At 41.0% G+C, this 27,863-nt stretch overlaps 1 protein-coding gene across 1 annotated transcript in view; it reads left to right on the top strand.

The window, feature by feature from the left end:
- Window positions 1-27,863, top strand: part of TMEM182 (transmembrane protein 182) — a 54,134-nt gene that overhangs the window by 20,196 nt on the left and 6,075 nt on the right. Inside the window, exon 4 of the mRNA XM_047069175.1 lies at window positions 16,047-16,184. Within this exon, the coding sequence (XP_046925131.1) occupies window positions 16,047-16,184 (138 nt within the window). The remainder of the gene's footprint in view (window positions 1-16,046; window positions 16,185-27,863) is intronic.

The raw sequence follows: 27,863 nt of genomic DNA, 5'->3' as shown, positions 1-27,863 counted from the left end.
TATGTGTTGACGGGAGGAGATGCTGTGCTACTGCTGGGCAGTAATGAGAGTTCTGGCTTTCTACTGTGCTTTCCCTGATGCCATCCTATCCAGAAGGGGCAGGATTCAGTCATTGCAGCCTCTACAATGGCTTCCACTGACATGGAGAGTAGGCAGGGGTGGTCCTGACTCTCCACTCTACCTTCTCTGATACCACCCTAGGTGGAAGGAATGTCTTATTTTCACCTTTTAGGGGTGGAAGTCCAGGCTCCACACACGGTCTCTCCTGTCACTGTGATTGGTAACCTCATTACCCCTGCAAAGATGAAAGTCCTGACTCCTTATTTAGCCTTCTTTGACCCATCCTTGTGTGTGTGTGTGTGTGTGTGTGTGTGTGTGTGTGTGTGTGTATTACAGAGGCAGTAGTGTTTGGAGCACCTTGTTACAGCCTATCAAGGGGCAAAGTCTAGGCTCCTTTCTTGGTCTTTGCTGATCAGAGTAAGGTTGGGAGCCCAAGTTCTACTACTGTAGTATGCTTATTTCCTGAAAGTTTCCTGCCTTACTAGGCAGCCCCTTACCTTGTCCTTTAGATAAACAGTTTTTGTTACGGTTTTTTGTTTGTTTGTTTGTTTGTTTGTTTGTTTGTTTGTTTTTTGCCTATGATAGTTGCCATTTCTGGGTGTCCGGCTTTTCCATCTCCTCAAACACCACAGGATAGGGGCTGGATGTTCCCACCTGGTGGTGATGAAAGTCTCACCTCCCTTTCTTCCCTGAAACCAACCCAGCACTGTATTGAAGTGGTTCATATACTCTGGTGAGGGGGAATGTAGGCTCTTCATTCAGACTGTGTTGAAATCTTCTGTGGTGTTTGAGTGTAGTAGAACAGTTATCGTCTAAACGTTTTCTGTCATGATAGATAGCCCCCTTCCTGGCACTTTGTCCAGGTTGACCTGTGCTTTTGCCATTTTCTGGCTCTCTACTTCTCTAGTGTCAAGTATGAGAGGAATGAGGCAAAAAGAAAACCCAGGGAACCCCCCCCCCCACACACTGTGCCATTACTTGGGCTCTAAGCCCCCTTGTTGACATCTGCATCTTATATTTATCTTTCTGAATCCTCTTCTGTTTCATAGATAATCTCTAGAGATTTTAGTCCTGGCTGAAAAAAAAGCAGAAGGTCACTATATCTGATTGTATAATGGAGGAATAATTGACTAATGGATTGGGTGTGGGGTGTGAGGGAAAGAGCAGAGTTGATAGTGACCCTCTTTTGTCTTTGCCAACTGGAGGGATGATGTTGCTATTACTAGAGATGCAGAGGGCTGAGGTGGAGCTGATCTTTAAGAGGAAGCTTTGGAAGTTTTCAGATGTGTTAAATTGAGGCTGCCTAGTACAGACATTATGTGGGCTCTTGGATCACAGAGTCCAGAGTTAAAGGTGGAAGTCTGGGCAGGAAGTGTACCTTTGGGAGTCATTGTGTGGCGGTGTATTTAAAGTCATGAGACAAGATGAGACCATTTGGGGGAGTGAGTGTAGTGAGAAAGAAGGTCAGTCCAAGGACTGAGGCCAAGGATGTTCCATGGTTAAGTTTTCCTCAGAGGAGGAAGTGATAAGTTTTGTTAAATGCTGCCAGGAGGTAGAGGCAGGTATGGAGTGTGGTCCGACCCTTGGGTTGAACAGGCTGTCCTCAGCAACTTCACCTCCTGTTTCACAACCTGGACTTCCTTCTTCTGAGGCTCACTACTCTTATTTCCCTTTTCACAGATTATATATTTTTTTGCACTCTTTTTTTTCTTTCTTCCATCTGTAAATGATGATGTATGAACGATGAACACAAATACTACTTGATAAATTCCAGTGCTGGCATGAATGAGAACAAATGAATTTGTCAGTCATTGAGGCCATACATTTCCCAGAGACACCATCATAATTCCTTCAAAGCTATTTGTTTCTCTCCTTATTTCTGCTTATTTAAACACACTAGACTATTAACAGATGTTAAAGGAACATTTTGTTATTTTTATTTATTATGTCAATAAAATATTGATTTCTTAATAAATATTAATGTATAATAGATAATAATTAATTTTATTTATTTTATCAAAATCATTCTTATCACAACAGAATGGCGTATTTCATTTCTGATTACAAGTTAAATGGATTGAGGGGAGCCCATCCTGGTGCTCGCCCACTTACTTGACATTACATAGATAGCTCCCTGGATCTGGTGACAGCACTACGAGGTAGGATTTATTGCTGCCATCTCAAAGCCAAGGAAACTGAGAGTGCTTAAGTTTCTCACCCCAAAGATCAGGCTCTGCAATGAGCTGCCTGCTTCTCCATAACCACCTTCTTGATAACATTGTAGGAGAAATTATGTTTCATTTACCTAGCAAGCAATACATACTTTGAAACAAAATCCATTGCTTAATTACATAATCTGTTCTTTCACTTTTTAGTTTTAGTGTGGTGAGTCAATGTCGGTTTTTCTTTTACTACTTATTACTCTTTACAAACAAGTCTAGGGGTACAGAAGTAAAACCAAAGTGACTTTTAAATATATTTATTTTAAAATATGATTGATCTTTAGAGTGTTTTTCCTAGTCCACAAATTCATTGCTTCAGGGCTGTGCGTGGCCAAGGCTATTCTTCACACCCACGGAGCATTGATTCAGTATTTTTAAGGGAAGATATAGATACGTTTTATGGAAAGCAAAGGGTTAACTTGTTTCCAGAGCAACAGCTGTTGTTATGCAATAAGAAGGGTATTTGCTGTAACAGTTTGCTATGTTGAGTAGCTAGAGAGGGAAGTTTTCCAAAGATGTATCCTATCACTGCAAATAAATAAATAAAACCAAATCCCCCACTAGACCATGTACAGAGAAGCTGTGGGGATGCTATGTTTGATCTTCTCGATGAATTTCTGCTTAAAATGGGCAATTTTGGAAGACTGGTCCTTTCAAGGGGAGACTTGGAAGTTCAATCTATGCAGTTCATTATCAAAGGGAAATATCGACCATATGCTTGCCAGGACTCTAACTGGAAGAGCTGGAGATGAGACTTGAGATGGCTACCTGTTTATTAAGAATCAAACAGAAAATTAGGGAGGCTGGTTACGTGGCTGGCTTCTAAGGCACACACAGCAAATAGTTGGCAGTTCTGTGAGAACTCAAGGCCAGTAAGCATTTCTGACACGTTCCCTCAGATTGACCCCTAGAGGATGCCGAGTCATTGAAAGATGCCCGAGAAGGGCTTATGTACTATACTTGCTGGATGCCGACCTTGAACACCAAAGGTCCTGTTTCTTGCTAAGTGGAGAAAATACGACTGTCAGTCTGTTCGTGGACGAGCAAAGTGCAAATGTTTGTTCTGGAGGGAATGGAGGCATTGCCCTGCCGAGATGCTGGCGGCTTGCCAGCTATGTCATCTGTCCCCATGTGACACTCACCTTCGCTGACTGTGCTAACACTCCTTGTGTGCGGGGTTCCCATCCCAAACCACGCATGATCTTCTCCAGAGCTGGTCACGTAGTTTTCCAAGGCATTTGCTGGCAGGGACAGGCCACTAGTTGCCTGCTGAATCCTGTCATCCCGGCAGCTGGTGGTGACTCTCATCCCTTCATTGTCTTCCTAGAAACTTGGTTGCTTCATTTCTCTTTTATCCTAATTCCTTGAAAAGGTTTCTTTGTCCATTTAGTTTTCGCCACAGGGCAGGCTAGTTTCCCAGAAGTATGGTCAGATTTTTTTGGTGGTTGCATCATGATATTTTACTCCTTCAGAAAAACAAAACCAGGAAAATACAAATTTCTATAAGAAAGAAAAGGGGTTTGTGTTTTTCTGTTTTTCTCTTTGTCTTTCTCACTGAACACACTGCCCCCCACAATCCAGACTGTAAACCTCCTGCCAATGGTTTGATTATTGATAGACAGAAGCTTTGTGGGGACAAAAAGCCTATTTTGATTTACGTTAATCAGTGATTTTTTATGTCATTTGTAGGGAAAGTTTTACATAACATGGGCCAAAAATATTCCACTGGAAAATGACTGTATCCTACATGGACCGTTGTGATCTGCCTCCTACCTTTTTCTCTAGCCACTTCCCCTGCCACCAAAGGTTTGCTCTCTCTGTGCTTTCACACTAAGCTCCTTGCACACACCTGCATTCCGCCTTGGTCTCCTTTGTGCTTTCTGCCTCCATTTTCTGCATGCCAACTCTCCCCTCTAAGCATCACTTCCTCCAGGAAGCCCTCTGCAATATGCCAAGATTGGGTCAAATACCCTTACTCTATTCTTGTGTAATACACCATTCATTGCATTCTCTCCTTGCACTTGGCATAGCCAATAACCATCAGATTGTGCAATTCTCTCCTATTAGACTGCTTGATAACATATTGTATTTTTATTCATGGAATATCACCAATAAGTGCTTACCTAGCATAGTGCCTGATACAAGGTAGATATTTTTCGATCAATGTCTGAGCATAGGTAAGCGAAAGAGTGGAATTCAGTTTAGCTGTTAATCACTTCTTTGGTTGGGTGTTTTGTGATAAAAATAGAGGGAACATATCAAGTCATTTTATTGTTATGGAATTCCTAAACCAACTTTCCTGATGTGGAAATAGTGGAAACTACTTTTGAGTCACATCTCTAAGAAAAGGTTCTTAGATATATAATGTCAATATGATAAAATATCACAAAATTCCCTGGAGAAATGTGGTTCTAAGATGTTAGAGATTTGTAGAGTCAAACCATCTGAAAGATAAGAACATGAAGACTCAGGAGTCCTAGGATAATAATAATACAATACTTACAGCTAAGTAAGAAAGTCTTTGCTGCAATTATTTTCTATTGTCTGTACAAAAGATTTGGGCAAGCAGGTTCAAATTTAATGTTAAAAAAACTATATGAATAGGGAAGCCTGGGTTGCTCAGTCTGTTAAGTGTCCAACTTTGGCTCAGGTCATGATCTCATGGTTCCTGAGTTCAAGTCCCACATCGGGCTCTGTGCTGACAGCTTGGAGCCTGGAGCCTGCTTCGGATTCTGTGTCTCCCTCTCTCTTTGCCCCTCGCTCTCTCGCATTGTTTCTATCTCTCTCAAAAATAAACACTAAAAAAAAGTATATGAGTAAAGCGGTTCTAAAAATGTTCTTTTCGTGGCTTAATATAAAGGATAACAAGACTTCTCAGGTGTAGATCAGATTTTTTTTTTTAAGGGACTCAGAGAATAAGGAAATGTGTCTCTTTTCTGTCATCTTTAGAGTTGAGTGGGAAAACTTACACGAATCCCTGATGTTCTTAATTTCTATGTACTGGGTATTCAGGAGCATGGGAAGGGCAGTCACATAGTCCTTGGTACCTTTACTTAGCCACCAGGTGTTAGTGTCTCATTACTTGATTCCTCAGCTCTTCATTTTCAAGGGCCTCTTTCTCCCTAGTAGGGATTCAGGTAATAAAGGCTCCCCAGCCATTGTGGTAGTGAGACGAGACCATGGATTCCTTTCTGTTTTGAATGAGTTTGCTTCATTCTGTCCCCCGGCCCTTAAATATTCCCCTAGCCTTGGCTGCATAACTTGAGCTTTCCCTAGTGTTAGAAAAATGAGCAAGACTGAGTCTTTGCCCTGAAGCAACTCACAGTCTAGCAGTGGAGGAGGATGTGAGAAGTGAGAAGACAGCACAGAGTGCTAAGTCCAGGGACTGGCGTGTGTTAAGAACACTGACTGAGTAGGGGGCCAGGCACTCTTTCAGTCCTCTTACAATACCATAAGTATCATTATTATCACATTCTAGGAAAGGAAACTAAGGCACGGAGAAGCTAAGTGACTTGCTGAAGGTCATACAGCTGGTTAGGGTTATTATTCTACCTCTTTCGTCTAGCTGGTTCAGGGCTCTCCTGCCTTTTGGTGGAGGTGAGGAAGTAACTCTACTATGTCCCTTCAAGGAAGGAAGCAGTTTAAACGGATCTCAAGTGACAAGTAGGAAGGTTTAATCATTCTAGTGAGGGGAAACAAAAGCCTAGAGGCATAACAGCATTCCCCCTTCCCAACAGGAAACTTCAGTATAATTTCAGGATTCCTGGAGGATAAGGTGAGAGGAACCAAAGTGGGAGGATTTGAACCTAGAAGTTCTGATGGAGCAGTGGAAATTTATTTGCAACACACACACACACACACACACACACACACACACACACACACCCCTGAAACACAGAGACTAACGGTGTCTCAGACTGAGATCAGACAGCCCTGAGTTCAAATCTTGACCTTGTCATTTAGTGGCTGTTTTAATTTTTGGAACTTTCCTTAAGCTCCCCAGCCTCATCAGTAAAATACAGAGTAGGGATTGCTCTGATGACAGAGGGAAGGACATCTGGAAAGGCTGAGCCACTTCATGGCATATAGCACCTTCACAATGCTGTTGGCAGCTCCAGAGAGACCCAAGAGGCCAGTGGTTCTCAACCTGGTGCACATTCCATTCTCCTAGAGGCTGGAAGAAATATGATTGCATGTGCCCTCCCAGAGAGATTCTCACCTAATTGGGCTGGTTTGGAATCCTGGCCTGGGTATGACATTAGAAACCTGCAGGTGGCTCTGATGCTCCGGCAGGGGTGGGGCTGCAAATCTAGGCCCTTGGAGGCAGCAGGGGTCAGAGCAAGACCTGGAGCTGGAGGTTAATCTGGTCCCTTGTATTAGAATCCGAGTGTCTTTTTATACAATACCTCTGTAGGGAAACTTTATTCTATCCCCTTGGGTTCAGGGACTGTGGCCCTGCAAATTATACTATAAAAAGACAGAGGAGATGAGAAAAGATTTATTAGTCTGTATGCATATGGAGGCCTTCATGGAAAAACGAAGAGCTGGGCTGCCTGGGTGGCTTAGTTGGTTAAGCATCTGACTCTCGATCTTGGCTCAGGTCCCAGTGTCAGGGTCGTGATTTTCATGATTTCAAGCCCCATGTTGGGTTCTGCTCGGGGCATGAAGCTTACTTAAAAAAAAAAAAAAGAAGAAGAAGGGCCAAAGAAGCAGATAAGCCTGAGAGCTTATATGCCTTTTTAACAAAGAACATGGTGATGTGACAAGACAGAGGAAACGGGTTTGGGCTAGAGGTGGTAAACGGTGGGACGGTGACTAGGAACTGTACGGGAGAGACTAATGGACAGGAAGGGTACGTTGGTAGATGTGTTTGTCATCCCATCTTGGTACTGACTTGCTGTCTCTGTCATGGCCATAAAACTCCTCTCGAAGAGCAGACTTCATGTCTCAAATGTTTCTGCTTTAAGCCAGGTGATGAAAACTCCCCCCAGGTTTCTTTCTGCGTGCACTGACTCTTACTCGCTTCCAGCTCAGATAATCCTTACCCAAAGTGGCGCATTTTGGGGTGACACATTCTGATTCCCCTTCACCTCACTTCTGAGTGCCTCAGTTCCTCCTGGCTGTGACTTGAGTATTCTGGCTGCTTCTGCGGTCAAGCCGCACTGTGCTAGTACCCCTGTCACTGCGGTCACCACCACTTCTACCTCTGCTACTGCCAAGCCCAGCACCCACAAAGCCTCCCTTCCCACCCCCCAAGATGGTCAGGAGGAGAAACAAGATAGTGACCATAGACGCATCCTCCAACCTGGAAAGCCCACGAAACCATGTGAAGAAACCCACGCTTCTCCTGCTTCGGGGACTGTCCCAAGGTCACAGCCGGCATGGACGGTGAGGACTCTGCCCCGGTTGCTCAAGACACTCCTCCCTCTCAGCCGTTCCTTCACTGCCTGTGTTTACAGTAGGGAAGTAAATAAACTCCATCAGGCCTTTCAATGTTCTTTTTGTTCTGGAAAAAAAAAAAATCAATGGACCATGCAGAGCACGTGACTTGGCACGTCCACAGTTGCAGAGCTCAGACGCGGACACACTGTACAGCCTGTCCTTCTGCTTTGGTGAAGGGATGACTGTATTTTTAGACCTGCCCAATGCTGCCAAGACCAGTAGTGTATGGAGATGCAGGACAGGCTTGCTGGCCTGTGTAACAGAAGCGTCTTGCCTAAAGCAACGGCAACATATGCTGGAGGTTCTCATTTGCTGCTGACGATGGTGGAGGGGCGGGGGGTGGCGCGTTTTGTTTTGGCTTCTTATAAAACATTTTATAGCACTTCACACTGTGTGCTTGAGGATGTGTCGAAACATAGGATTAGCTTTATGAACCAGCTTTGTGAGGTGTCTGAGGCAAGATAGCAAGTTTTGAAACATGAATAACACTTAAGTTTATCTTTAAACTGCAAATACAATATTTACATTTTTGTATACACAACAAAATAATCTATCAAAACACTACGAATTTGGAATTGTGATCGTGTGGGTTGACTTTTCCCTCTCCACTCTGTGTGGAAGGAGGTTTGATGTTTACATTGTAATATTACAAAATCAAGAGGAGGTTTGTTACTATCTTAACAGAACACGCTGTTCCGGCATGCAAAGGAAAAATCCATAAAGATAGACTTTGTTCTTGCTGGGTTCTCAGCTCCTGTAACAACAGCTTCTCACTAAAGCTTGTTTCGTCTCTATCCCTACTGCCCGTTTTAGGCCCCACTTGGATTACTATGGCACCTACCTAACTGGTTTCCCTTCTTCTATTCTTTTTCCTGCCAGTTTGTCTCTGGACAGCTACAGGAGCGGTATTCTGATACAGGTGTGGCTATAATTTCTGATAACTGACCTTCAGGGGCTCCCTAGGACCAGTATGACAAGGACTGTCTTGCTGAGTGGCACACAAGGCCTTGACGACCTTTCTATCCCTCGTTTTCTGTTCCCTTCATCCATATAGGAAGCAGCTGCAGGGAGCTGTTTTCTGTTTGCTGATCCGTGGAACTCTTTCCTACTGTGATTAGACTGACCTTCCCTCTTGCCTTCTGACAGTTCAAATAAGACCCAGTTCAACTAGAATCAGAACTGTAGGGCTTTACTCATTACCATTCAGCCCTGAAATAGCGGCTTCTCTGGGCTGTGGTCCATCGGGCTCCATGATATTCTGTGCATACCTCTGCTGAGGCACCTATCAACACAGTGTGAAACTTACTTGTTTTTCCATCACTGGACTGAACTTGTGAGGGCAAGGAATGTGTCTTACTCTAGCAGGTTTTGGTGCCTAGAGAGCCATAGAAATATGTTTGCTAAATTAAGTAACTTATAGTTGTCAACAACACCCCCATTCGCCAAGCAAGCCTGGCAGGGTCTCTCTTTGCGGTCCCTTGTAAGACGCCGGCTTGAATTACTGGATGGATGTGAATGTCTTGGAATGGAACTTCTTAAAAAAATAATCCAGAATTAAAACTTCAGGTTGCTCTATCATCAAAATTAATGGGTTTTAGTGCATTTTATTACATTCTTAGTGGAAAAAAATACTAACCATGTAGATGGAATTCAGAACAGATGCCAATTCTGCCATTAGCTTCCTGTCTGTGGTCTGTGGGAACCTGCACACATAGTGTAAATGTGTACACACACACACACACACACACACACACACACTCATACATATGCACACATACTGATGTGCACAGTTAATAGTCCACTTTATTTCATGGCCTTCATTGTCCTACAGTTTTGGGTGATTTTTCTGTTTTCTCCCTGAAGGATGCTTAGTAGATGTCTCCCTTCAGTTTCTAATTAATGTCATTTTGGAATTTGACTTTTAGGTATACCCAGGATATGAGCTCCTCTTGGTACATGTTTTAGTCTGAAATTTGAATTTGCAATGCAGTTAATACTCTTTCTGTTATGTACTTTTTAAGAGTAAAACACATTGTGAACATAGTTTTGCATTCCAAATAACACTCTTATTTAACACCCTAGACAGTCTCTAATGACTGGTCTCTTTTCTCCACTAAAAAAGCAACAGGATAGTCCTCAAAAGAAAACTACAAAATATCATATGTGAGTGAAAATATTATAAAATGTGAAGTGACAAACAGGATATAGTGACATGACATTTCAGCATACCCGAGACTGATGATTTTTAATCTAGACCCACGAAGATGGAGTTACTAAGTAAATTGGTGGTGCAAGTAATACTGTCAGGGTAAAAGCTTCATCCACTGAGGAAAATAAGCTGAATACTCTAGAAGAACCATCCCTATAACATCTGTTGTCACACTAATTACTACTCATCCTCATTACAACACCTGAACAAGGGGCACTTTGTTAGGTCAGTTCACCAATTTATTTAGAATCAACAGAACTCCATTGCTTTGAAAATAGCTGTTAATTCTGGACTTTCACAGATTCAGATGAAGCTTTCTTTTAATTAATCCAAATTGTGATGATATAGATTACATGTAAATCTATTTACATTGTACATCTTGCTTCATGTTCTAATAGGAATTAATAGAAATCCAATATGGTTTAAGTTAAGCATTGAATTGTCCTTAATGGTTCAAATGGATTTTTAGAGATGTTTTCACTCGGCACAGTCCAAAGCTTTCAAAGACAAAACTTCACAGTTTTTATGGGCTCATATAAGGAACCACGAAACAAATGAAGTGATCTCTGAGAAACATTCACAGTCTAGGAGACTTAAATAATACAAACTACTGACCAAACAAAAACATGCTCCCTGCCAAAATTTAAAAGGCATAGATATATTACAACTGAAATCTTGTCCATCCTAGATCCATGAAATTAGTAAAATGTCTTTTATGTGTCAACTATATTGTTGACATTTTATTACAGGGTGAGTATTAATTAATACTAGTAATAGCAAATGTATATGAGTACTTATGGCATGCAGCTACTTATATTTTCTCAACTCTTTCTATAAACTTATGTGAAGGATATTATTTTCCATCTTAGAAAACTGTGGTCTATCAGAGTCACACAATTAGTAATTGGAAGGGCCCCAATATCATGTTTGACTCCCAAAACACATATACTTAATTCACTTTATGTTGAAGGTTGCCTGATTGCCTCAGGTTTACTTCAGACAGTGAAAGAACCCTACCCAATTCCATGAGATGATTCTTAATTACGAGTGAACATTTTAATTCTGGAATCAAAGTGTGCCACATATGCAAACAAGGTAATATAATTAGCCAAGGAACAGGAAGTTCCAAAACATTTTGAAATAGGCCTGAAGTTACGCACTTTTGAATGCTGAAACACAAGCAGAAAAATAAAGCACACAGTGACTGCAATAAGGAAACTCACTTGGAAGCGATTTCTGTATGCTCACAACTCTCCAGGCGCAAGGTTCCCCCTTCCCTTAAATACAGATCTGTTGTTCCTGCCTTTTACACGGGACTCAGAATTAAAAGTCAGGCTATTTTGTTAGAGCAAATGACAGGACAGGAACTGGCAGCTCTCAGGAACGACAGCAACTCTGGGGAGCATTTATCTGCGTTTCTGTCTTGCTCTCTTTCTCTCTCTCCCTCACCAGGTACTTTCTCTCCTTCTTTCAGTCCTTCTGCTCTTCTCTGTGGGGAGGCATGTCCTGCTGTTTCCGCTCTGTCTGTGGCCCAATTCATAATGCCTGCCTTCTTCTTCACATGTGGCTCTTTTGGACCCAATGACCAATGCTTCCTTCAACTTCAACCCTGCTACTAATCACCTCATGTTTCTAGCTTTCCAGTTCTGCAGGGATCACACTGATGAGCCCAACTCATCCTTACAAAACGTTGGTCATAAGGCATGGATCTGAAGTCACCATGTCTGAGCTGTCTTTTGTTCGGTGTCTGACCCCATTTGTTTGTATTTCAGGTATTTAGAAATAGAGTTACATGTTATAAAACATGCCCAATGCCTTCTTGGAGGTTAGGGGATGAGAAAACTTCCCAAGGAAGACGGTATGAGAGACCTTTGTCAAACACAACTTCTTTACTGCATCCTGTGTAGTAATCTAAAGGAATTTCTAAACATCGATGGTACATAAAAGCAGTATGTAAGGATCTCTGAGGGAAGTAATTCACTTTTCCTAGTATTGAACACAGTACTACCCGCTGCATAGTGTTAGCACAGTTTAAATAATAATGTGAATAAAAGCAACCACAAAATAAATGCCATTCATTGATCTCTTATTGTGTGTTGCACACTTCCTATGCATCATTAATAATTTCTCCAGTAACTGTAAAGGGTGGATACAGACATCTGTATTTTACAGAAGAGTTAGAGGTTCAGGAAGCTTAAGTAAGTAACTGGTCAGGAAACTTAAGTAACTGGTTATATTCCATGGAAATGGTAAGTACTCTAAAAGCTCTACTTCTTTACCATATTTTGCTGACAATATATTTTTGCATTTCAACAGGCAAGTATATTTTAAAGAAATTAAGATGAGAAAAATACTAGACTGCATTTATGCAGATATCCACCTTTTCTGTTTCACTTCCTTTTCCCTGAAGTTTCAAGTGAACCCTGGCGTCATTTCTTTCCACCTAAAGAAATCCATTTTCGCATGTCTTTACAGAACAGGTCTGCTTTGATAAATTCACCTTCATCCCTCAAAGATATCTTCACTAGAAACAGAATTCGAGGTTGATAGTTCTTTTCTTTTGGCACCTTGAAGATGTTCTACTGTCTCCTGGCCTCCATCATATCTGATGAGAAACTTCCGTCCTTGGGATTATTGTTCTCCTGCATTTAATATGTCATTCCCCGCCCCCCACCTTCCTGTGACTACATTCAAAACTTTTTTCTTTATCCATGGTTTTCAGTGATTTTGTTATGTTTCTGGGCTAATTTTTTTTTTTTTTTTTTTAGTTTATTCCCTTTGGAGTTTGTTGAGTTTCCGTCATCTATAGCAAGTCTGGGAAGTTTTCAGGCATTATTTCTATGAATGTTCTTTCTGTACCAACATTATTTGCCTCTTCCTTAGGGACTCCAGTGACACAAATGTGATATCTTTTGATATTGTCTCTCAAGTCTCTGAGACCCTAGCTATTTTTGGTTCCAATCACTTTTTTTCTTCCTGTTATTCTGATTGGGATAATTTCTACTGCTCTCTCCTCATGTTTCGCCTGCTCGTTTTCATCTCCATTCTGCTCTTGAGTTCATTTCATGGATTTTAAATTTCAGATATTATATTTTTCACTTCAGTTTAGTTCTTTTTTTTAAAGACTCTATTTCTCTTCTAAGAATTTCTATCTATTCATTTCAACAGTGTTTACCTTAGTTCATAGCAAATGGTTCTAGTAGCTGCTTTAAAGTCTGTATGAGAATTCACACATCTGAGCTGTCTTTGGGTTGGCGTCTGCTGATTGCTCATTCCTTTGAGAATTGGTCAGATTATCATGGATGTTAGTATATCAAGTAATTTTGGATTATAGCCTAGACATTTTGAACATACATTGCTAGACTTTGCATATTGTAAAAACTTCTCTGGAGAATATTGATTTGTTGTTTGAAGGAGTGATCCGCCTGCATGTCTGTCCTTTTCTTCTGTGGGAGTCTTTGCAAGGTCAATTCTGTTTTCAAAGCCTTTGCTATGCTGTTTGGGTCTGCCTGGGGTAATGTGCTACTCAGGGCTCTGGTACTTGGGTGGTTTTGATACTGTAATTTGTTCTCAGAGCCTTCACTGCGCTTCTCTGGGCATTTTCTGTGCATGCACGACTTGGGGAGTAAGCTCATCACTTGTGTAGATTCAAACACAGAATTAGAGATTCTCTTCTCTGGCTCCCTCTCATCTGTGGGGTTTCTCCCACACCCTCAGGCTTCCAAGGCCCACATTTCCAGTTTTTCTGGCTGGAAAGATTAGGTTTTCTGAGTTTTGGCCTCCTGAGCCATGGCCCAGTTCCATGCAATTGTAGCACAGTGCAAAGCAGTGAAAGAAAAGAGAAAACCTCTCTTTTTTTTCCCCTCACTCTTTGAAAATTGAGGGTTCCTTTTTCTCATTCTTATAGCAAAAGGGTTAAATCGTCATTTGGGATCTTAAGTGTCCATGCCTCCCCTCGGGTAGCAGTGCAGATCTACTTTTGAGGCCTTGAAGGCAGGACTGGGAGAATAAAAAGAGAAGACTTCAACATGGGGACTTTCCCTATACTCTGGCTTACAGCAGCCCCCTTTCCTGCTGATCTAGTGAGAATGATGATCATATGGGGATTTTTGTTTTGTTTTGTTTTGTTTTCTGTTTGCACCTTTTACACTTTTACAAAGTTCCCAATCTGACTTGCCTTCAGGTCCAATCTAGGAAGAGAAAAAAAGGAAAAACTCAGAAAACTCTTTGTAGCCAATTTTATCTTTCCTTAAGGCTAGCTAGACTTCTCTCCTTAATCCACTTGCTACTGTTTACATTTCAGACTCCTCAGATAGTTGTTTGCCATGTGGGTCCACGTTTTAGTCGTGATCAGGGGAACGACAGAATGGGCTCCTTACTCACTGGACTGCCTCTAATTCACGTTTTCACCCCTAGCACTTGCCTCAGAACCTGTCACATGATAGACAATAAAGCAAATGAAGTGAATACAAATGTAAAATGTGAGGCTCCCCAATGTGAAGGGAATATTTGTGCGTGTGTGTGTGTGTGTGTGTGTGTGTGTGTGTGAATGAAAATGTAAACCGTGAAGCTTGCCAATTCTCTAGCAAATTCTGGTAGGACCTGGACGGCACATGTTTGGCTCACAGTCTGCCACTCTTCCCACGCTCAGATATGATCAGCACTTCTCCACTGCTTGGCTGCCTGTGGAGCCTGAACGCAGCCACAGAATATTCCTACACCACAGACCAGGAAGCCACTGTCAGGTGGATAGCACGGCATATGGGGGACAAGCCGGCCTTGTACCCGGGCTTTCAGATGTGTCCACACAAAATGTGCAGCCTGCCTTTCCCATTTAACTGCAGTGGCTTCTCCCTGTACGTTTCCACCTTCCCATCTTTTCTGTAAGATTGCAGGTGATGGACGTGTTTTTTTCTTTGCCAAATGGGCTTGTGGAGAAAAATAAAATCTTCTTTTTTTCTCTCTTATATAAAGTCTATATTTTCATGAAAAAAGGTAACTTGGGGGCGCCTGGGTGGCTTGGTCGGTTAAGCATCCGACTTCGGCTCAGGTCATGATATCACGGTCCGTGAGTTCAAGCCCCGCATCGGGCTCTGTGCTGACAGCTCAGAGCCTGGAGCCCGTTTCGGATTCTGTGTCTCCCTCTCTCTCTGTCCCTCCCCTGTTCATGCTCTGTCTCTCTCTGTCTCAAAAATAAATAAACGTTAAAAAAAAAAATTTAAAAAAGGTAACTTGACTAATGTGTTTCACAGAGCTTTCTCTCATTTATACCAAAAGGTACTTATTTTAGTGTTTTATCCCTTGGGAAATGATGAATTTGTTTAATAGATTGGTAATTATCCCGCTCAAAAATGATCATTAGAATTCCTCTGTATTTGATTACTATGTATCACCAAACGCACAACCCATTTATCACCAGCTGCATCCATTAATTCAGCCTTGCTGGTCCATGCATAAGAGACTACTCTAACTTCTCATTTTGAGTCTTTCTAAGAAAAATATTGGTAGAAAGTAGTATGCCTTAAATATATCGGACTTAAAATCTCAGTCTGTACAAATTTTTATTTTTATTTTTGCTTTCTATTTTTATTACCTGAAGGCTACTTTCCAATGGCGTCACAGTCTAAACAGAAGTGTACTTTTTTGTTAGGGGATTGGAGTGAGTATTACCTTCTAGTGATTATAGTGGTAGTAAGAGGCCATGTTTGTAAATGTGAATGCGTCTTCATGTCTTTGTACGTTTCGTATGGAACGCTATCTGTGACCCAATTAGATCCTTACTCAAAGGTACTCTTTCCAGAATTTTGGAATATCTCCACTTCTAAAATGGAAAATCTGGTCCGGAAAATGAGCTCCTAGAATATACTGAGCATGTGTGCGGTGCAAACACCGAGCACGAGTTGATTGAAGGTTGATATCATTGAGTATGGAGTTATCTAGTAAGGTTTCCCTTGGACTGTAATTCAAGATCTGTGGTTTGGGATTGTGCGCATCCGTGCTATGGCTGAAATCAGAACCATAAAGAGAAAAGAAACTGCCTGGTACAATCTAAGTGGTGTTCACAATCTAAGTTTGTTTTTCTTTTCTCCTTCACCCTACCCCCGGGTCTCCAGTTTACCGTGGTTTCTGGGCAGTCCTGATGCTTCTGGGGGTCGTCGCCGTGGTGACTGCAAGCTTTCTGATCATCTGTGCAGCCCCCTTCGCGAGCCATGTTCTCTATAAAGCTGGCGGAGGCGGGTACATTGCTGCAGGTACGCACTGGGCAAAGGGTGTGATTTCCAGCCATGGGTTTCCTCCATATCTTCATATTCTCCTTTTCTAGTTTCAGATTTCAGGCTTCTAGTAGTGGTAATACAATGATATTTATATACAGTATTTCTTGAGCGCCTGCTACATGCTCCACAGCCTTTCCTCACTGTATCCATATTGTATTAAGAGGACACTAGAAGGGAAATTAACCTGTTTACTCTCTCTGTAAAATGGGGTCATAACTGTAATATCAGGATGTGGGTGAACTTTTCTGGGTGATCTTAAAAGAGATAACCTCCTGATGATATTACAAACCGGCATCACAGGTAAAAAACATCTCTTTCTACAATGTCCCCATTCAGTTTTCTTAACTGTGTTCATGGGCATTAGCGAAACACATTCTCTCCCTGGCAAAACCTGCGTTTGTTTTAGTTGGCTTTACAACTAGTGTTTTTAATGCCTGCTTATGGTGATCATAGCACAAATAGAAAAATAATCGACTAGGTGTGTCTTGTGAATGTTCCATCTTTTTCATTTAATTGGGAAGTAAAAGCCAGAAGTCTAATCCAAAAACATAAGTGCACAGGTGATTTGTAAAGATAACAGTTCTAGAAAATTAGACAAACTTCACTATAGTAAGACCAAATTGCACATGACTAAGCTATACTATAATGTCAGATAAGAAGGACAGAGTGTTTCTGTAGAAATGGTAATGACAGTAAAGAAACAGGATGGATAGCTTTGTTGTCTCTAAATCATTTCAGAGACAGCTCCTCATGTGTTCCCTCATTTAATCGATGGTCAATTCACAGTTCCTTTGAGCACACTTTTTACATAATATTGTACTTAATTCTGTAGAGGGAATAAAAACAAGAATAATCAGATACAGATCCTGCATTCAAAGACCTCAAAAAAAAAAAAAAAAAAGAAAAAAGAAAAAAGAAAAAACCCCATCAAATCAGAGTCCTGTTTAACCCATTCTGTCATTCTTTTGTCTTATATTCAATTCTTTTCCTCACTGTTTTTTCAAGGACCTTGTTTTCAAGGGCCTGGATTTCTTCACAAAATTTACCTTTATAAAATAAACAATGCAGGGCTCCTGGGTAGCTCAGTCGGTTGAGCATTCGACTTCAGCTCAGGTCATGATCTCGTGGTCCGTGAGTCTGAGCCCCAGGTCGGCTCTGTGCTGACAGCTCGGAGCCTGGAGTCTGTTTCAGATTCTGTGTTTCCCTCTCTCTCTGCCCCTCCTCTGTTCATGCTCTCTCTCTCTCTCTCTCTTTCTCTCTCTCTCTCTCTGTCAAAAATAAAGAAACATTAAAAAACTTTTAAGGTATACAATGCAGTGTTTTTAAATATGTTTCCAGAGTTGTACAAATATTACCACTCTCTGATTCCAGAATATTTTTATCACCTCACAAAGAGACCTCATCATCTCCCCTCTTTTTCTCCTTCTGGCCCTGAGTAAACAATCATCTACTTTCTGTCTCTGTGGGTTTGCCTCCTCTGGAAATTTCATATAAATGGATTCAGACAATGTGTGGCCTTTTGTGTCGGTCCATTTCAGTCTCATAACTTATAATGTCCTTTCTTTCATTCATAATTCCATAAGACTAAACCCCTTATATATCTTAAAACTGACCATTTTCTGAGCCAAATTTTTTTTCTCCCTCAAGGAGGGAGGGAAAACCACATTCTACCTTTGCTTCATTCAAAGGTCTAGTGAAGGTTTATATTTTTCCATGGTCTTCCCAGAAATAGCAGCTGTCTGCTAGAGTTTGTAAATATTTGTTTCTTCTCATTCCTTGCTTTTCTTTTTTAATCTTTTCCAATAAGGGAACTATGTAGAGTTGACCCTTGAACAATATAGTTTGAACTGTTTGGGTCCACTTACACACAGATTTCTTTTTTTGATAAATACAGTACAGTTCTGTAAATGTATTTTTTCTTCCTCATGTTTTTATTAGTGACATTTTCTATTCTTAGCTTACTTTATTGTAAGAATACGATATGTAATACATATACAAAGTATGTGTTAATCGACTTATCAGTAAAACTTCTGGTCGAGTAGGCTATTAGTCATTAAGTTTAGGGGAGTTAAAAGTTATAGGCAAATTTTCAACTGCAGATAAATTTGGGGGAGTTAAAAGATATAGGCAGATTTTCAACTGCACATAAGGTCAGCGCTCCTAATGCTACATTGTTCAAGGGTTAACTGTAATAGCATTAGTTTAGTACATATTATGGATAGCATAGTTGCTTTATACTCAGAAGTGCTCTGATCCTTGGTTTAGTCTGATCGAAGAATTATGTGTCTCTGTGTGTGTTTAGTGCTTTTGAAAAAGAAAAAGTTGGTCATTTTTAAATTGTACAAGAAAATAGTATATTCAGAGAATTATATTTGGCTGAGAACTCTATAGGAAGGTAAAGCATTTGATATATACTCCTATGCTTATGACCAGTGGGTTTTCTCTTTTCAATGAATCTTTGCTGTATGTGGGTATGGGGCTGAGGTCCTCCTTGCCAAGTCTTCATGCAATAGCCCCTGGGAATTGAGAGGTGCCCATGGTATTCTGGGACCCATTCTGAAAGCAACTGAACTGGACAATTATGAGGACACGTCCTTTCAAATTTGACTTTTAATTTTCTTCAGGGCAGAATTCTTTAGTGTTTATATAGGGCTATTTGTTTCCCCAAAACACAGAGAGATATTCTGTTGGATGGGACAAAATATTACTGTTCATTTTATTAGCTCGGGCAGAAAAAGTGATGTTCTCAGGAATAACTAAAGTTTATGGTTCAGTGGCAATTTCCACAATGAAGCACAATTTTGTTAAGGCAGTTATGGGGCTAATAAATTATCCTGAAGCTTGAGTACTTTGATAGAAGAATTTGTAAAACCTTTTGTCTATATTGACATTCTCAGGTGATGTTAATAAGCAAGTTATCCTTTCAAAGCTGAAGATGGAAACTTACATGCTATGCTATATGAACACTAGGAAAATATGTACTAAACACTAGGTTTTGGGGCCAGCCGGATTTTTGTGTACCACATTTAATATGGACCCATGCATATGATCATCTACTGAATTTAATAGAATTGAATTTATAATGCTTTCTTTGGTCAGATTTTATATTTTCAAAATGAAGAGATCTCATTCCATGCATCTGGTATTATACAATCTCTTTTGTTTTTCTTTTTGTTTTTTTTTTTTAATTTTTTTTTCAACGTTCATTTATTTTTGGGACAGAGAGAGACAGAGCATGAACGGGCGAGGGGCAGAGAGAGAGGGAGACACAGAATTGGAAACAGGCTCCAGGCTCCGAGCCATCAGCCCAGAGCCTGACGCGGGGCTCGAATTCACGGACCGCGAGATCGTGACCTGGCTGAAGTCGGAGGCCCAACCGACTGCGCCACCCAGGCGCCCCTCTCTTTGTTTTTTTTTATGGGCCTCATCATTCCTTGCCTGAATCTCCCATGCTGGCCTGTGCCAATGCTCTGTGCTCTGCTGGGCAGTTAGTGACAGGTGCAGCTTGGGCCCAGGGTTGCCGTGGCAGCTTTATCAATGCCACAAACAAGATTGCATACTCTCTCTATTTGGACAGATGACTTTAGGACAGGGGATACCCAAATTCCAAATGGCCATTGCTGGCTGTGTGTGTATGTAGAAAGACTCCTTGGCATTAGCAAGAAGATTGCTTTGGGGCATTCCATGCATAGCTGAGTCATGCTGATGTCACAGTTGTTGGTGTGAGTAAGGAGTGGGGTCCATGGTATTCTTCTTGCTCTGTCAACAGGCTCAGAGCAAAACTTAGAGGACATATGTGGCCACTCCTTGCAGCTGGGCAGATTCCTCTTCAGGCAGTCTCTGGCCATGTGCTCCCCAAGTAGGTTCGGGTATGAACCAAGTGCATGGTAATTGTCAGGATTGTTATATTACAGAACCTGTTTCAGTGAGTCTAATCATACACACTACAATGCCTAAACAAGTGCTGAAATTTGTTTTAATGTTGGCTCCCAGAGAACTTTCAGATCCAAAGGGGGCTGACACTGGTCTTCTCCTAACCCTGTGATACTGGAGGTTATAGGAAAGATGCAGGAGAAGTTAGAATGGGTAGGCATTGCATTACAAAACATTTAGGTTATATGGAGGAAATTATTATACCACAGAATATTCCTAGTGCCTGGGCAAAGTGATATCAATACAGGAATTGTTGTGCCTGAGTAAGACTTCTAAGTGAACAGGAAAGAATAATGACATGATCTGGAAGTTCGGGGACACTGACATTGGGTGATAAGCCATAAAATGTAGAGATCAGCATCTTAGCAGCATATTAGGGTACAAAGATTTTTATTTCATAATTGAAATCACCTCTTCCTGAGTGACAAAGTGGAAGTATGTTTTTCTGCTGATTGTAGAGCTAGACTGAGTCCCTCCTGGGTAGAGGTGCCTGAAAAGCTTCTGAATCTTGACTAAATCCCTTGTGGGACCCTCAGGCTGGTGAGACTACGGGGACCTCTTAGAAGTCAGGAATATAGCAGCCTTTGTTTTAGTAGACCCAGGATGTATTAATGGAAGTAAATGGTACCTCTGCAGTGTGATTGGCCCTTTGGAACAATTAGTCCCCTGGAGGCAAAGTAGTGTTTTGACTCCCACCCCATTCTGTGACCACAGAGTTACCTAGACAGCTGTTGCCCAAGCTATTACTGGTCACCAGGGATACAAACTGAGTGAGTTGGGTGAATTGTATAAATCCTCTGCCTGAAGCACATCCCTCCACAGCTCATCCCTGCTCCCTTCAGATCTGGAGGGCAGTGCTTTCTAAAAGCGTAGTGATGCGAACCCTTTTTAAAAAGTAGCATAAGAAAGGTGAGCGGATATGAAGGGAATATAAAATTCAGAATCCAAAATATAACATAAAATACTGAATCAGTTAAATCGGATTTGTGGTTTGTTTTCCTTTTTCTTTCAAAAGGTCAATGGAATTTGTAGTAGCTCATCAGTTAAGCACATTTATTTCTATATGAGATAAGATAGATGTCATGGTTGCAAACTACAAGATACTTTTTCACCTGAATCCTAGAAAAAATAGGTCATAAAGCCAAGGGGCATATTTCAGATGTTCTCTCTCTCTCTCTCTTTTTTTTTTTTTTTGGCTGATAGTGAACACATGGCTTCCAGGAAGTACTCAGTGTCATTCCTTGCTTCTCACGTCTTCCTCCAGATAAAGCAGAGCAAGAGAAGAGTATGTGGAGGAAACAGAAGACCATGGGCAGGAAGGGATTAGGGAAGAATTGCTGACGGTCTAGAGGCAGGCGCTCTAAACTTACAGGCATACGCATCGCCCTGCTTGCACCTGCTGTCTCCATGTCTATATAGTGAGAGATCCAGGCTATAAACAGCCACTTAACCCTGGACAAGCAAAGGGGCCTCTGTGTTAGCATAACAGACCTGGAAGACCGGCAAATGCTTGCCAGAATGGCTTTTCTAGAGCTTCTGGGTCTTTCCTAGTGCACCAGAGGTAGGCTCTTAGGAGAGGATCACAAACATGACCTCCCAGTGGGGAACAGAATATTTTACCAAAGTCCAGGACTTAACATTTTACTCATAGCTGTGTTTTGTTGGAGGCGAGTGGAGGAGGAAAGGAAGGGGGGACTAATGAAAACTGTAGGATACTGATACGTCAGCCAGATGTACTTCTTATAGTAGAATTAGTGTCTCTGATTTTTATGAAATACAGAATGACAGCTTGGATTTCTCTTTTGCTCAGTAAAAATGCTTAGTACACGAGATCTGCTTTCTAAGTACCTGCTTCGTACTTGCTGTGACAACTTTCTAGAAGTACTTGCCTTGTATTCAGGATTTGTGCCTTCAGTTGTAATATTTGGGAATTTGTTCAGGAAAAGTATTGTTTTGGATACTGATACTATTATAATGTGGGAAGGCCTCCCTTCAAATTTTGATGTGGAATTTTAAATGTCCTCTCTATGACATTTCATGTAAACGTCAAGTGCTGGAATAAGTCAACCTTGGTCGATACTAAATAGGAAAGAACTCTGAAGAATTTTTATTTACAAGAATACTTTAAAACCTTATTACTTTTCTTTCTTGGATACTTCTTTGAAAGTTTATTTTTTCCCACATGGCCTTATCAGTTGGAATGTGTGTAACAGGCTGTTAGGACCAGACGTGTCCTGGCTCAAACAGGGCACCACTGTGGTAGGTATATGATGCTGGAGTGAAGGGGCAGGTCCCCAGAGGAGAGTTCAGAAGGGATGAGTGAGACCCAGGTCTGCGAATCTCCACCACCCCAGCCACCTGAAGGCTGGGAAGGGACGAGGGGTGTGAGGAAGAGAGCTCTTATGCTCCTGAGTCTCCACCCTGAGCTTGGTGTGTATGTGTGTCCTCATTGGAGACTTCCAGGGTGATGGTCCCACTACTGCCCAGATAAACCTAGGGTATGAGAGCTCAGTTCGGTAATAGTGTTACTGGGACTTTCTGGAAAACCTTGAATTGCAAACATGAATAAATGCTCTCCATAACCTTTTAAAAATGCATCTGTGTGGTTCCTTCTGAGAACTAGAGCTACAAGCCTGGCAGATGAATGCTTTTACTCATATGTCATTGTATTTTGGGAGTATAATTAATCACAACAAAAGGGAATTTTCAGATGTGTAGGGTGACAAGATCCTTTCCTGTTTATAAATGGCATCTCTGGTGTGGGGTTAGATTTTGCTATGGTGGGAAGGCAGAATGAGTTTCCATCACTTCATTCTCCTTTTTTAAAGTATGTGTATCATTAACATCTGTAGCTAGGAGGGACCCAATTTAGAGGCAGGGATTTAGCTAGGAGGGACTCAATTTCTTTCCAGATATTCTGTTTTGTTCAACATCCTTCCCCCAAATAGTCACATTGCTCAGAATAACTAGTAGTGCATGAAAAAGGCATATTGCCTTTTTTAGTAAAATTTTTAGGTATTTTCTGAGGCCTTTTCCCCCCTTTATAGTTACTTGTAGGAAAGAGAAGCACATTAGATACAGACTCCTCCAAATGACCAGATTGACATATGCTAAGAGTCTGTCATAGAAATTTCTATAACTAAAGTGCTGTTGGGGAGGGACAAGAAGTTTGCTCACTGGATACTTAAAGCAGAAAATGTCCTTAATATATAGAAGGGAAGCAAAAGATATTAATATATAAAAAAAGGAAGGGGCAAAACATAAGAGACTCTTAAATAAGAGAACCAACTCAGGGCTGCTGGAGGGGTTTTGGGTGGGGGGATGGGCTAAATGGGTAAGGGGAATTAAGGAAGACACTTGTTGGGATGAGCACTGGGTGTTATACATAGGGGATAAATCACTGGAATCTACTACTGAAATCATTATTGCACTGTATGCTAGCTAACTTGGATGTAAACTAAAAAATAAATAAATAAAGTTTTTTAAAAAGGGAAAAAAAAGAAAAAGAAAATGTCCTTAGTATATAGAAGTGAGCATAAGTCTGGATTCACCTGTTACCCTTTCTGAAATATTCAGCAATGGGCCTGCGGGGTGACTGGTGCCACCTGGTGGAGCATTCTAATAAGACATGGGCACTCCCTCACTTCTGAAATCTCAGAACTGGAAGGCACCATGGCAATTTATCTTCTTGCCTCTTGGCCAGTCCTGAAATAGCCCAGTCATATGAGAAGCTCTGATGCTTTAAAAGATTTCAGAGAATAATATTTGCTAGCTATTAGCAGGAGCTCATGCCAAAGCTCAATAAAAACAATGATAATAACCAAACTAGCCCATGCCTGTTATATGCTTGTCCTGTTCCAGACACCTTGCTAAGTGTTTTACTTCCATTCATTCTCCATGACTGCTCTCTGTGGGAAGCACTGGCACCATCTCTATTTTACCAGCAAAGACCCTGAGACAGAGAGAAGTACAGAACTTTGTCAAGGTTGCTCAGCTGGGAAAGTGTGAAGCTTTCTAACCTGTGTACCTTTGAGGTCAGGTTTAAACCAGGGCAGTCAGAATCCAGGCCTGTACTGTTCAGCCGCTTGCTGCTTAGTGAGTGTGACTGTGAGTAAATACTTCCGTGGAGTTAAGCGAAAACCGCTTTCCGGATGAAATCCCTAATGACTTGTATGGATGGATAAACCCTCATGATCATTCTGTATCAATAACTCTTTCTCGAGAGAGAACAGACTATCGGATACGCAGAATGTTTAATGCCTATGATGATCATGCCAATCTAAGAAAGTAATAAATATTTGGGAAATCTGATAGACATTGTATCGGTTTGGTTGACTAAATAAAAACATGAGGCCAGATAATGAAAGGGAAGGGACAAAGCCATTTGTCTAAGGAGATGTAGCCATCACTTCAAGATTCTATGTTTGAGTTGGAGCATCGCAAACCAAAATATTCATAGTGGTGGCTTAATTCATTATCCCCAAGACCTAGAAAGAACCCACGTGGTGACCCATAGATAAATGGATGAGTAAAATGTGGTCTGTTCCTACAATGGGACAGTGCTCAGCAGTAAAAAGCTGGGAATGGCTAGCACATGTACAACGTGGGTGAATTCTCAGTCATCATGTTGAGTATGAACAGCCAGAGACAAAAACTGCATGCGGTCGTGCTTTCATTCCTATGGAGTTCTGAGGGCAAAACTCTGCTATAGTGATAGATGCTTTGGGTGAGGGGTGTGAGGAGGCGTGAAGAACCTTTCTGTAGTGACAGTGATGAATATGTTCTGTTTTCAATGGACTGTGGCTACACTGATGTTTACATTTATCAAAGCTCATCAAACCATACACTTAAAATTTGTACATTTTTCTCTATGTGAATTATACCTCGGTTTTAAAAAAATGAGAAAGAGAAACAATGAGCCTGGAATGCTTTTTACACATTGGAACAAACTTCAAACCTTTGGGGCTTAATATAATACTTTCAAATATGAGTACGGGATAAGTTAAAACATGTTTGTATGAAAACTATTTATGGATCTTCTGCAAAAGCCCCTTTTGGGGACTTTGTCAGTCATGCTTCTCTGTGTCCCTATGCAGAACAAAGAAGGCATTCGTTATGTATTTCTTGATTAATTGCTGTGTTTCCTTTTAGAAAATGACAGTAAATGCATTGCTTTTTGTTTCATTTTTGTTCTTTCTTCTGGGCATGTCAGATCCACAGTTGCCATGCTATCCTTTGTACTCTTACCCACACTCCAGATTTTTTCTTCATTTCTGTCATTAGCATGAACCCTCTCCCTGCCCTCCAGGGAACTCCACCTAGAAAAGTAACCTCATCTCCCACCACCTCCTTGGAATATTTTCTCTATATTGTAGAATGTCTTTTGAATGTCTTCAGCCTAGTGTGTTATACCTGCTATCAGGGTGTATCAGGGTGTCCGTTTGTGTTATGCCACAGGCTACTTTGACCTTGTGGCAGTTGACTATTGCAGACCTCATTTTCATCTTCTGAAAATAGATGCAAGAAGCAAGCTGAAGCTATCATCCTAAATTTTTTTTAATGTTTATTTATTTATTTATTTTTAATATTTTTATTTATTTTTGGGACAGAGAGAGACGGAGCATGAACGGGGGAGGGGCAGAGAGAGAGGGAGACACAGAATCGGAAGCAGGCTCCAGGCTCCGAGCCATCAGCCCAGAGCCCGACGCGGGGCTCGAACTCACAGACCACGAGATCGTGACCTGGCTGAAGTCGGACGCTTAACCGACTGCGCCACCCAGGCGCCCCATTTAATGTTTATTTTTGATAGAGAGGGAGAGACAGAGAACAATAGGGGTTGGGGGGTTGTAGGCAGAGAGAGAGGGAGACACAGAATCCAAAGCAGGCTTCAAGCTGTCAGCACAGAGCCCAATGCGGCGCTTGAACCCACGAACCATGAGACCATGACATGAGCTGAATCAGACACTTAACTGACTTAGCCACTAAGCACCCCATCCTAAAATTTTTTGAAGCTTACTTTGTAGTTCTGTGTAGATTCCCTTGCTGAATATTGCCCTGTCTCTAGAGTACATGCATCCTCCAGGTAGAGAAAAGGCAATTTTTTTCTAATTCTAATTTATTGTTCACTTCAGCTTTCTACATAATGCATTTTTTTGACTACGGAATTCTGTGACATTTTCAGTGCCCAATGAAAGCTGAAATGAGTTGCCACTGAATTTGTGTGGGAGCATGACACAGAGAGACCAATGGAAGCATCTTGAGTTTATGATTCTTTCCCAAGTGACCAATAGCTGCTTGTGATTCAAGTTGTTAAAACACATTTCAAGGGGTGCGTGGGTGGCTCAGTCGGTTGAGCGTCTGACTTCTGCTCAGGTCATGATCTCATAGCTCGGGAGTTCGAGCCCCACGTCAGGCTCTGTGCTGACAGCTCAGAGCCTGGAGCCTACTTCCGATTCTGTGTCTCCCTCTCTCTCTGCCCCTCCCCACTCGCATTCTGTCTCTGTCTCTCTCAAAAATAAATAAACATTAAAAAAAGAAGTTTTAAAACACATTTCGAGGCAGTTCAGTTACATCTAAGCAGTTAAAGATCAAGCTTATCGTTTTTCAGTAACTCCAAAAGGCTTTTGTTTTTTAATACAAATATGTCTATTTCTAGGCAAGGATATAAGGGTTTGACATTTGCCTGTCTTTTTGAAGAGTTTCCATTCTTGTGGCTAACTTTTCCCTAGGACTACATTTTTAAATTTGTTTTTTATAAGATAGTATACAAAATCTTCATAGTGTGTCTTATTTTTCCATACTTTTTTCTATGAAATATTGAGGACATGTAGTTTTATTTTTCAGTCTGTGACTTGGTGTTGGGGAAAATTCTTTTGTATTTTTTTTCCACATTGTGATCATTTCCATATTGTTTATCATTAGCAATTGTGTTCCTGATGGCCATTTTTGACTAAATTTTATGTGACTTTTGTTTCAGAGAAAATGCTTTCCAAATTGAATTTTTGATATTTTTTAATTTTTTTAATGTTTGTTTATTTATTTTTTAGAGAGAGAGAGTGAGAGAGCGAGCAGGGGAGGGGTAGAGAGACAGGAGAGAGAGAGAGAGAGAGAGAGAGAGAGAGAGAGAGAGAATCCCAAGCAGACTCCATGCTGTCAGCACAGAGCCCCATGTGGAGCTCGAACCCATGAACCATGAGATCATGACCTGAGCCAAAATCAAGTTGGATGCTTAACTGACTGAGCCACCCAGATTCCCTGAATTCTTGATATTTAGAGGGAAAAGTTTTCAACTTCGTAAGAGAATCCATGTGAAATCATAAGTTTAATGGCTCTTCCTCACACTGCTAATTAATAAGGGAACCAACAGGTTCTTGTGACTTATTTGTCCATGATTTTATTATCACAAATCTTCATGGGTTTTGGTACCTTACTTTGATTATGCCTCCAGTGAGCTGTTTTATGAATTTTTGTTGGTCTTCCAAAAACTAGGTATTTTTAAATTTAATTGGAAATAAATCATGCTTTCAAAATATGACCAAACTTAAATCTAACTTAATTTTAGAAGTAAATTATTACCTAAATACTAGCAATATTTTCTAGTTCTGCTAAAATCATAGTGGCGGGTGAGCTTGAAATGCAAATCACTTGTTGTTCAAGACAGTTATTAGTTATATTTTCATGAATGAGAGTCCTTTAAGATATCACGGGATAATAATTAAGATT

This window comes from Lynx rufus, unplaced genomic scaffold (genome assembly GCF_022079265.1).
Source record: "Lynx rufus isolate CCGP_SWC_20201006 ecotype Redwood Valley unplaced genomic scaffold, mLynRuf1.p SCAF_8, whole genome shotgun sequence".
In the NCBI taxonomy this organism is placed as follows: Eukaryota; Metazoa; Chordata; class Mammalia; order Carnivora; family Felidae; genus Lynx; species Lynx rufus.
This window is presented reverse-complemented; position numbering and strand designations above follow the sequence as displayed.